Here is a 12,082-nt window from a genome sequence, read left to right as displayed (position 1 = left end):
CTTTTTTCTTAGAGCACTATACTTTGATAAAAAGTCTGTAAGTCCTTTCTCTGTCTCTTTGAAATGTATGTGGGTTTTTTAAAAAGATTTAATTAATTAATTTATTTGAGAGGGAGAGCGAGCAAGCCCATGAGCCCACAAGGGGTGGGGGGGAGGAAGGAGCAAAGGGAGAGAGAGAAAATCTCAAGCAAACTCTCTACTGAGCTGAAATCAAGAGTCGGACACTTAACCGACAGAGCCACCCAGGCACCCCAAGTGTGTGAGTTTTTTTTGTTTGTTTGTTTTTTAAAGATTTTATTTATTTATTTGACAGACAGAGATCACAAGTAGGCAGAGAGGGAGGCAGAGAGAGAGAGAGAGAGAGAGAGAGGAGGAAGCAGGCTCCCCGCAGAGCAGAAAGCCCGATGTGGGGCTCGATCCCAGGACCCTGGAATCATGACCTGAGCCGAAGGCAGAGGCTTAACCCACTGAGCCACCCAGCCGCCCCTGTTTTTGTTGTTGTTGTTGTTGTTTTTAAGATTTTATTTATTTATGTGTCAGAGAGAGAGAGTGCACACGTGCATGAGCAGGGGGAGCAGCAGAGGGAGAGAGAGAGAAGCCGACACGCCGTTGAGCAGGGAGCCCAACGCAGGGCTCCATCCCAAGACCCTGGGATCATGACCTGAGCCAAAGGCAGACCCTTAACCAACTGAGCCACCCAGGCGCCCCAAGTGTGTGAATTTTTTTTAGAAGCCAAATAAGCCTCTTAGCAGCTTCCTAACGAGGAAAGGCCTTTCTGAAGGACCTGGGAGATATCTCTTTGAAATAGAAACATCAAGGGAGAGAGCACCTCTGTCTTCCAGCTTCTGCAGGAAGGTAGGAGCCTGACTTTGCCGCACCCCTTGCTCTCAGTTGCAGAACTCCCTCCTGCCATAAAGGTATGAAAGATCTGTTTTTCCTCTGGATAAAGCCAATTAGCTAAGCCAGATGGCCACCCAAATTACTAGGTGAATCTCGGATGAACTACCTGTGACAGATGGTGCTGTCAAGTCCCCTTTCTCAAGAACTAGTTATTGTTATCAGGAAACATGCAGGCAATGGGTGGAACCTGCTTGGCTAGTGACAAAGGGGAGATTCCCCTCTGTCTTTGCCATCCCTTAGCGGATTGCCCCTGACGTGCAAGACATTCCGTTTTCGTGCTTTTTAGGTAATGAATTTGTTTTCTTTCTCTGCTCCCTTGTGGAGAGATTTTCTGGGTTGGGCGAAGACATTGTTTCTAATTGTATTTCCACACAGCATACATGTATCATTTCTTTCTTCTGAAACATTTGAGAGCAGGCTGCATACACTGTATACATATTCTCTGAACCTTTCAGTGAGTATCTCCTAAGCACATCTTCCTAGGAAACCACAGTATGGTGATAAAATTCAGGAAATTTAATACTGATATACATAATTTTATCCCATTGACAGTCCATGCCCCAACGTTGTCAACTGTCCCAGTGATGTCTTTTTTAGTGTCTCTTCCCCAGCAGAGGTCCAGTCCAAGATCACGTCCGGCCCAGAACTGCCATGTCTTGTTCATCTTTATTTGGAGCAGAGCTCTGGTTTTCTGTCTTTTACTGCCATTTTAAAAGCTTCTGAGCTCGTTATTTAATAGAACATCCTTCATGTTGGGTTTGTGTGATGTTTCCACGTGATTTGATTTGGGTTCCTGCACAGTGGAACCTGGTTTCCTCTCTGCCCAGCATCTACTTCCTCATCCCCTGGGCGATTTCAAAGGTAAATCTCACACACAGCATCATTTCATCCATAAATACCTCCTTCATTCCACTGCAGTTGAATTTATTCATTTTGGGGGGTCATATTTAGCATTGCTGGGTCCTAAGAACTCTTCCCCTGTAAGTTCTATTAATTTTTCTTAAAAAATGAAAAAGTGTTGGTTTTTACTTTTAATTATGTGATCCGTCTGGAACTGAGCTTTTGTGTGGTATGGGGTAGAGAATTTTGGGGGGTGGTAGAAACCCCCCCAAAACTGGTTCAGTCTTGACTACTGTGGTGGCTACACAACCGTATGCATTTTTCAAAGCTCACAGAACTATCCAGAACTCTATGTAGAACTACCTGAACTCTATGTAGGTTATACCTTCGTAAACCTCACTTCAAGCCATCATGAGCTGTTGAGGAAATACAAGTTACAACCACGGTGAGAGGATATGGACTTGCCATAGGACACAGGTGCTAACACAGCAGCCATCTTCCTCAATTTTCTTGGGGGACCCATGTCTTCTCCACCATCAGAGCATGCAGTTTGGGGGCTGATCCTTCCCACCTCTACAAGTGAGTATATAAGCCCAGGCCTGGCCAGCCTGAGCTCTGTGTTCCCCTGGCTGCAGTGCCTGGCTCAAGTTTAGATCCCAAGACTTAGACACACAGCACATTCCAGTCCTGGGGTGGGACATGAGCAAAGTGGAAAAGGGAACTGAAGTTCTGGGGATGTAAGCCCAGGAGCTGTTGGGGGCCAGCAGGACGGGGAGCCTACCTGAGAATGACGCCTACCCAGGAGGAAGGAAGCAACAGAAGAGAGAAAGAGAATCATGAGCTCTGAGGTCATTGTTTAAGCTTCTAGGTCCAGCTGTGCCTGCAGTCCACCTTTGGACTTATCACTTATAAGCCAATACATTCCCATTTTGCTCAATTCAGTACGAGTTAGTTTATAAGTGAAGGAGCAAGCACAGTCTGGCAGGCCAGCAGCCAGTCAAGAGACCAATGATTGTTTTGTAGCAGACACTTCACTGGATGGTGTGCAGGAACCAGAACAGGAGTCAAATAACTGGCTAGGTCTTTGACGTGAGGGCAACCAGATGGGAGTGGATGAGTGACCTTTACAAGCAAAGGACAGAAAACAGCTCTCCGATCTCAACGATCTCCCGGTTCACCAAGGGAAAGACAATGAAAGAAACAGATGGCCTTTAACGCAATGCGTGCTAAGTCCCTCCATATCTCCTCGTCATAAGTAACACACTCCATTGATTCTAGGATATTGCATTTCCTTCCCACATTCTGATCTCTGAAGCTGGGACGGGTCTTGCGGTCAGTGTCTTCTTACAGCGGTGCTCAGCCAGAAAGTGTTGAGGCTGTCCTTGCTGGCACCTGGTTGACCTTGAGCACAACTGATTCTGTCATCCCTTCCAATGGAAGGAGGCACTGCACCTGTTCACTGAACTGCCTTTCTAAATGTCCTTCACAAGATCGCACTGTGATTCAGTTCACAGGCACAAAGACACTGGGGCAGAACGGCCAAGGTACATCTGATATCCGTAGAGAGAGCCAACAGCTCTGGAAGACCGAGTGTAAGCCCACATGGAAAAGGAAGGAAATGGCCTAAGGCAGCGTGCACACTGCCTTACTGTGTGGACAAAGATAGGAGGTACGGGTGAGTCACCCACCTGGCCTCTGAAGATGAAGGGCTTTGGGGGCTCCCATAACAACTGTATAGGGCGTCCATGTTCCTTTTCCTCTCTGCACGAGAAGGTGTAAGACAGGAATAGAGGTCTCAATACAGCTAAAAGAGAGCTTTTTCAGATACGAAGTCTAAGTGATAAGTAAGCATGGTTTCAGCTTAATTGGTATCATTTATCTTTTCCTTCCCAAGTGGCACATAACACAGGGAGGGCCCTCAGAATTGAGTGTGCTTAGAGTCAGTGATTTCTGTTCAACGATCATTATGGGATAGAATTCAGGAGGGCAAGACCACACGGTGCACCACAGAACGTCCTCTCCGCACACAGATCACAAGGTATCAACGGTGAAAGGCTGCATAAAGGAAAGGCTAGTGCAGGGGCACCTGCATGGCCCTGCTGACTGAGCCTCCAATTCTCGGGTCCCAGGATCGAGCCCCATGTTGGGCTCCTCGTTCAGCAGGGAGTCTGCTTGGGATTCTCTCTCTCTCCTTCTCCTTCAGCCCCTCTCCCCTCTAACTCACTCTCTCTCTCTCAACTAAATAAATGAATCTTTATTTAAGAACAAAGAAGGAAAAGCTAGTGCGCTACTTACAGGGTCCAGGAGTTTGGATCGTGCCCAGGTCATCACGGTGGAAACTAAAATAAATACCTTGCGCTTCTCAAAGTGGCTGACTTCTTCATTCAGGGCTGTAGGGCCAAAAAGTGGAGCAGTTATTCGGGTCCCAAAGACCTCACTTTCCCCATCATGTGTGGGACTTGAAATTAAGAGGGGTGTCACCTCTGTGCTTCCCTGGCCAGTCCCCCTGCCCTTGTGGTTCTTGCCATTCTCCCACCAGCCACCCAAACGCTACTAAGCCCAGCTACCAGGTTTAACCCTCCTTCTTGCCTCCTGGGCCATAGCAGTGGGCCAGTGAGCATCCCGATCCTCACTGGTATGGACTAGAACAGTTCATGGCTTTTCTTGCCTCCTTACCACTATGAGATACGTACTACTATTATCTCTGTTTTACAGACCAGGAACTGGGGTGTACTTTGCCCAGAGTTACGGAGGAGAGATGGGGGACACAGTCCAATCCAGGCAACCTGGTTGCAAACGCTGAGCTCTCCCACTATGCCTGACAGCCAGCCGGCTGCAAGGAGAATGAAGCAGGGGGCCCTAGCAAGGTTGGGGCTGGGGCTGCGAAGGCCCCAAATCCAAAGGTAAGACCCCATTACGATTTCACCTAAAGCAGTCCTGGGGGTTGCGGGGACAGCCCATGCAGTGGACGGTGTGGGCCGTGGCTGGAGGGCCTTGGGTATGGCGGGAATGGCTAATGATGAACATTCCATAGGGATCAGAATCTAAAACAGTGGTGGACGGAAGGATGAACATTGGATTTCTAAAGGGTCTGTTGCCTCCCGGGGGAAGGGGAGGAGGCTCTCCACACACTGAAGCATTCAATCTCCTTAAATACTTTCTGCATGTGATTCCATTAAAATATTTTTCACGATGTATAATTTTCCAGAAAAAAAAATCTAAAGGGAGGTCTAATTAAATTGTCGGAGGAGCTAAGTGACACGGTTGTCATGGTGCATTTTTAGTCTCAGGAGCTAATTCCCTGAAAAAGCAAGACAATAAAAGGCTGACGATCCCCTGAGTCTAAGGCACGCGTGGAGGCCGACCCTGAGGTAAGAAGGCGTTACTGAATTCAGCCCGAGAAGGCGACGTCCAAGCGTTAATCTCCAACAGAAGCGTTCATTTTAGTGCCATTTTCATTCTATTAACAAAAATGGCCTCTTCAATTTCATTCTACCCTTTTACCCTGTTGGCTCCACGATGCCTCAGACTGGTTTGTGACCTAGTTAGTGACTGCTCGGCCCACTTAGAGCTCTTCAAAGTGGGTTATCCTTTCATTTGTGATCATTTTAATGGGCCTAAAATAATCTCCTTGTTCACTTGTGAACAAGCACATTTTATCCTCATATGCAAATGGTTTCTCCCATTCCTAACACTTTGTTCCCTTCTTCTGGGTCATCTTGCCTTCCTTGGAGAGTATCTGTGAAGAGCAAGGTAGGAGAATCCTTTTCTAGTAAAACATTTTAAAATTACTTAATAAAACATTATTAAGAAGTAAGAATTACCCTTTGCAAAAAACACAAAACAAAAACAAACCCACAACAGCAGACGCCTGGGTGGCTCAGTCAGTTAAGCACCTACCTTGGCTCAGATCCTGATCTCAGGGTCTTGGGATGGAACCCTGAGCTCAGTATCGGGCTCTCTGTTCAGTGAAGAGCCTGCTTCTCCCTCTCCCTCAGCCCCCCTCACCCCTTCTCGTGCCCTCTCTCACTCCTGCTCTATCTCAAATAAATATATAAAAATCTTTAAAGAAAAAAACACAACAAACAAATATGCAAGAAAAATCCCCAAACAAAAACCATACTCCCAATCTAAGATTGTGCACATCGGGGAAAAGGACAAAATTCTCAAAGCCCCACCAAGCCCATGCCCCACCCCCCAGGTGACCCTGATGGCAGCTGAAGACCTCTAAGTGTACTTTCTCACAGACACGAACACTCTGCTTCTCCAAAATGTGGTAAGACAGTTACAACCTTTCCCCCAAATAGAGAGGTAAAATCTTCTTCATTATTTAAAGCTCTTCATTAGAATGAAGACAGAGGCAGTAAAACCCACTCCATTTTAAAGCTCATGAAAGGAGACACCGTTGTCAAAGTCTGGGAAACCATGGTGTTCCCTCTGTCATGGCAGGAGGGCAGTGGCTAATGTCTAAAATTCATAATCAAAGGACAACTGTGCAAGGATTTTTATACGTTAAAAAGTACAAGTGGGGGGAGGGGGAAGATGGTGGAGGAACAGGAGATCTACATATCATGGGGTCCCAGGAGTTTGGCTAGACAGTCATCAAACCATTCCAAACAGCTACAGACCCAGCAGGAGATGGAAGAGAAGAAGAGCAGCAATTCCAGGAACAGAAAAGCGACCACCTTCTGGAAGGCAGGACATGCAGAGAAGTGAATCCGAAGCGACAGGAAGACAGACCGTGGGGGGGAGGGGCGGCTCCCGGCCAGCGGCGGAGCAACGGAGCACAAAATCAGAACTTCTAGAAGCCTGCTCCACTGAGGGACGTCGCTCCAGAGGCTAAGCGGGGGTGGAGCCCTCACCGGGACAGTGTGGTCTCGGGACGCGCAGGGTCACAGAAGGATCGTGGGTGTCTGAGTGCGGCAAGGCCCCCAGGTATCTGAGCGGGGAAGCTGGCTACAGAGACAGAGAGGAGGAAGGGCTCTCAGCTCGGGGTTACCTTAAACCATGGTCCGCGGCACCATCGGGACACTGCTTTTCAAGCAGGGACCCCACACATGGCACATCCGGGAAACTCACCTTCCTCCCCCAGGAGGAGTGGTGCGGGAATACACTGCAGGAATGTGCTAGGTTTAGAGACTCTGAACAGGGCCGTGCGCCAGAGACAGAAATGCTCGTTCACAGGCCGGGTGAGCACGGAGCGCAGCGGGAGACCAGGGAGACGGAGGGACTGACTGTTTTTCTCTGAGGTGGGGTGGGGCCCCCAGCTCTCGGCTCCTCCAGGTGGAAGATTGGGAGGCCGCCATTTTCATTCCCGTCCTCCAAAGTGGTACGGAAAGCGATCAGGGAACAAAAGCTCCCGAGCGCGAACCCGAACCCCAGCAGATTACGTAGCCCGGCCCCTGGCAAGGGTGGTGCTATTCTGCCTTGGGCAAAGACATTTGAGAATCAGGGCAACAGGCCGCCTCCCCCAGAAGATCAGCAAGAACATCCAGCCAAGGCCAAGTTCACTGATCAATGAGAACCGCAGAACTCCACAGCTAGGGGAAAGCAACACATGGAATTCACGGCTGTTTTCCATGATCCTTTAGTCTTTCAAAGTTAAATTTAAAAATTTTTTTTTCTTATTCTATTTTTAAAATTTTTTTCCTCTTTCCTATTTTAACATTTTTAAACAATTTTAAACTATTTTATCTTATCAATACCTTTTTAAAAAATCTTTTTAAATTTTCATTGTTATAGTCATTATCTACCCCTTCATTGTATTTAACCTTATTATTTTGTATACAAATAGGTTTTTCTTTCTTTAAAATTTTGGGATACAGTTTCTTCTAAAAGATCAAAATATACCCTAAATCTAGCACATGGCTTTATTCTAGTCTCCAGCCTGATCACAATTTTTCCTCTTTTTTTTTCTTTTTTCAACCAACTTCTTATCTTATCAATTCCTTTTTTAGAATCTTTTAAAATTTTCATCTTTACAGTCATATTCCATCCCTTCATCATGTTTACACTTATTTTTGTATACATATGTTTTTCTTTCTTTAAAATTTTCAGAGGTAGTTCCTTCTAACAGACTAAAATACATCCAAAATCAAGTGTGTGGCTCTGTTCTATTAACCAGTCTAATATATATATATATATTTTTTCTTTTTCCCTTTTTCTCCTCCTTTCTTCTCCCCCCGGTTTCAAGTCTCTTCTGATTTGGTTGGTGTATATCTTTCTCATGTCATTGCTACCCTTTTGGTAGTTTGCTCTCTCATTCATCTATTTTTTTTTTTGGTAAAGACTTTATTTATTTATTTATTTATTTGACAAACAGAGATCACAAGTAGGCAGAGAGGCAGGCGGGGGGTGGGGGATCAGGTTCCCTGTTGAGCTGACAGCCCGATGTGGGACTCGATCCTAGGACCCTGGGATCATGACCTGAGCCGAAGGCAGAGGTTTTAACCCACTGAGCCACCCAGGCGCCCCTCATTCATCTATTCTTACCTGGATAAAATGACAAGGTGAAAAAACTCACCACAAAAAAAAAAACAAGAGGCAACACAATGGCTAGGGACCTAATCAATGCAGGCATTAATAAGATGTCAGAACTAGAGTTCAGAATGATGAGTATCAAAGTGCCAGCTGGGCTTAAAAAAAGCATGGAAGATACTAGAGAATCCCTTTCTGCAGAAATAAAATCCCTTTCTGGAGAAATAAAAGAACTAAAATCTAACCAAGATGAATCAAAAAAGCTATTAATGAGGTGCAATCAAGAATGGAGGCTCTTACTGTGAGGATAAATGAGTCAGAAGAGAGAATTAGTGATATAGAAGACCAAATGATGGAGAATAAAGAACCTGAGAAAAAGAGAGACAAACAACTACTGGACCATGAGCAGAGAATTCGAGAGATAGGTGATACCATAAGATGAAACAATATTATAATAATTGGGATCCCAGAAGAAGAAGAAAGAGAGAGACAGGCAGAAGGTATATTGGAGCAAATTATACAGAGAATTTCCCTATTTTGTGATGGGAACAAGCATCAAAATCCAGAAGGCACAGAGAATCCCCCTCAAAATCAATAAAGATAGGTCAACACCCTTATTCTAATAGTAAAACATACAAGTCTCAGTGACAAAGAGAATATTCTGAAAGCAGCTCAGGACAAGAAGTCTGTAACATACAACGGTAGAAATATTAGATTAGCAGCAGACCTACCCACAGAGACCTGGCAGGCCAGAAAGGACTGGCATGATATATTCAGAGCACTAAATGACAAAAATACACAGCCAAGAATACTACATACAGCTAGGCTGTCATTGAAAATAGAAGGAAAGATAAAAAGCTTCCAGGACAAACAGAAACTAAAATAAATTGAAAACACCAAGCCAGCCCTACAGGAAATACTGAATGGGGTCCTCTAAGCAAAGAGAGAGCCTAAAAGTAACAGATCAGAAAGGAACAGAAACAATATACAGTAACAGTCACCTTACAGGCAATACAATGGCACTGAATTCATATCTTTCAATAGTTACCCTGAGTGTAAATGGGCTAAATGCCCCAATCAAAAGACAAGGGTATCAGAATGGATAAAAAAACAAAACCCATCAATATGCTGTCTGCAAGGAACTCATTTTAGACCCAAAGACACCTCCATATTTAAAGTCAGGAGCTGGAAAACAATTTACCATGCTAATGAACATCAAAAGAGAGCTGGGGTGGCAATCATTCAACCAGATAAATTAGATTTTAAGCTCAAGACCATAATAAGAGATGAGGAGGGACACTATATCATAATCATAGGGTCTGTCCAACAAGAAGATCTAACAATTTTATATATCTACGCCCCTAACATGGGAGTAATGAACTATATAAACCAATTAATAACAAAATCAAAGAAACACATTGACAATAATACAATAATAGTAGGGGACTTTAACACCCCCCTCACTGAAATGGACAGATCATCCAAGCAAAAGATCAACAAGGAAATAAAGGCTTTAAATGACACACTGGACCAGATGAACATCATAGATATACTCAGAAAATTCTATCCCAAAGCAACATAACACACAGTCTTCTCTGTGCACATGGAACATTCTCCAGAATAGATCACATCCTGGGTCACAAAACAGGTCTCAACTGGTACCAAAAGATTGGGATTGTTCCCTGCATATTTTCAGAGCACAATGCTCTGTAGCTAGAAGTCAACCACAAGAGGAAAGTTGGAAAGAACTCAAATACATGGAGGCTAAAGAGCATCCCACTAAAGAATGAATGGGTAAACCAGGAAATTAAAGAAGAATTGAAAAAATTCATGGAAACAAATGAAAATTAAAACAGAACTGTCCAAAATCTTTGGTGTAATCATCCCTCCTAACAATGTACTGCTTAAAATATAATTTAGGAGAAATTATACTAGTTACCAAGCATGCTTAGATATAGCCTTAAGAAAAGCATGTACTGGCAACAGGCCTCTGGGGGAGGATGTCCTTGAAGGACGTCCTTGAAGCAGAGCAGCTGGGGATGCCCGGCCCGCTCAGGGCGGAACGCCGCCTGCTTCATTTTTCCATTGTCTCTCCTCCCCTGGAGAGCACCAGCAGTCAGACAATCCTTTCGTGTAGGTCACGTACTACATGACCAGACATGTTTTGCCTTTCTTCTCACATATGTACAAGACTCATGGTCAATGTGTAATCTCCTCTGGCTTTGTTGATTGTTACTCACTTTCTAATAAATATGAGACTGAGGAGTTGTTCGGGGCGACAGTCTTTTCTACTGTTGTCCCCAGCTCCCATTCTCTTACAACTGACTCATTTGTGCCTCATTCTTCTCCCGTGCGCTGTCAAAAGGCGGCACTTTGGGGCATAGCAAAGGCAGCCCTGAGCTGGTGCAGCCACTCTGGGAAACAGCATGGAGGTTCCTCAAAAAGTTGAAAATAGAGCTACCCTGGGACGCCTGGGTGGCCCAGTGGGTTAAGCTGCTGCCCTCAGCTCAGGTTATGATCCCAGGGTCCTGGGATTGAGTCCCGCATCGGGCTCCTTGCTTGGCAGGGAGCCTGCTTCTCTCTCTGCCTCTGCCTGCCTCTCTGCCTGCCTGTGTGCTCGCTCTCTCTCTCCTTCTCTCTGACAAACAAACAAACAAATAAATAAATAAATAAATAAATAAATAAATAAAATCTTAAAAAAAAAAAGAAAAGAAAAGAAAATAGAGTTACCCTATGACCCAGTGATCGCACTACTGGGTATTTACCCTAAAGATACAAATGTAGTGATCCGAAGGGGCACGTGCACCTGAATGTTTATAACAGCAATGTCCACAACAGCCAAACTATGGAAAGAGCCTAGATGTCCATCCACAGATGAATGGATAAAGAAGATGTGGTGTATATACACAATGGAACACTATGCAGCCATCAAAGAAATGAAATCTTGCCATTTGCAATGACGTTTATGGAACTAGAGGGTATTATGCTAAGCAAAATAAGTCAATCAGAGAAAGACAACTATCATATGATCTCTCTGATATGAGGCATCTGAGAGGCAGGGTGAGAGGTTGTGGAGGGTAGGGAGGGAAAAAAATGAAACAATATGGGATCAGGAGGGAGACAAACCATAAGAAACTCTTAATCTCAGAAACAAACTGAGCATTGCTGGAGGGTGGGAGGGGAGGGAGAGTGTGGCTGGGTGATGGACACTGGAGAGGGTATGTGCTATGATGAGTGCTGTGAATTGTGTAAGCCTGATGATTCACAGACCTGTACCCCTGAAGCAAATAATACATTATATGTGAATAAAAAAAAAAAGTACAAGTGGGGTAAACAAGGTTCCTTTAGGGGTATAGGGATGGAGTGGAAGGGAAATGCAAGGAATCGTAGCTTTTTATTCTAAGCCTTACTGTGCCTTTTTTTTTTTTTTTTAAGATTTTATTTATTTATTCGACAGAGAGAGATCACAAGTAGGCAGAGAGAGAAGGGGAGGCAGGCTCCCTGCCAAGCAGAGAGCCTGATGCAGGGATCGATTCCAGGACCCCGGGATCATGACCCGAGCCGAAGGCAGAGGCTTTAACCCACTGAGCCACCCAGGTGCCCCCTTACTGTGCTTTTTTTTTTTTTTTTTTTACTTTAAGATTTATTTATTTACTTTTGAGAGTGAGTACACACGCGGGAAGGGCAGAGAGAGAGGGAGAGAGAATCTGAAGGTGACTCTGCCCTGTGTGTGAGCCCAATGTGGGCCCTGAGATCACGACCTGAGCTGAAACCAAGACTCAGATGCCTAACCGACTGCGCCACCCAGATGCCCCAGCCCTACTGTGCTTTTTAATTTTCAAAACATATCTGGGGGTAATTTCAG

At 45.0% G+C, this 12,082-nt stretch overlaps 1 protein-coding gene across 2 annotated transcripts in view; it reads right to left on the bottom strand.

Annotated features, from left to right (window-relative positions):
* AK7 (adenylate kinase 7) overlaps positions 1 to 12,082 on the bottom strand; it is a 73,092-nt gene that overhangs the window by 49,182 nt on the left and 11,828 nt on the right. For both annotated transcript variants that reach the window (XM_047738354.1, XM_047738355.1), the window contains exon 4: positions 4,036 to 4,130. In XM_047738354.1, the coding sequence (XP_047594310.1) occupies positions 4,036 to 4,130 (95 nt within the window). The remainder of the gene's footprint in view (positions 1 to 4,035; positions 4,131 to 12,082) is intronic.

Source organism: Lutra lutra, chromosome 7, assembly GCF_902655055.1.
Source record: "Lutra lutra chromosome 7, mLutLut1.2, whole genome shotgun sequence".
Classification (NCBI taxonomy): Eukaryota; Metazoa; Chordata; class Mammalia; order Carnivora; family Mustelidae; genus Lutra; species Lutra lutra.
This window is presented reverse-complemented; position numbering and strand designations above follow the sequence as displayed.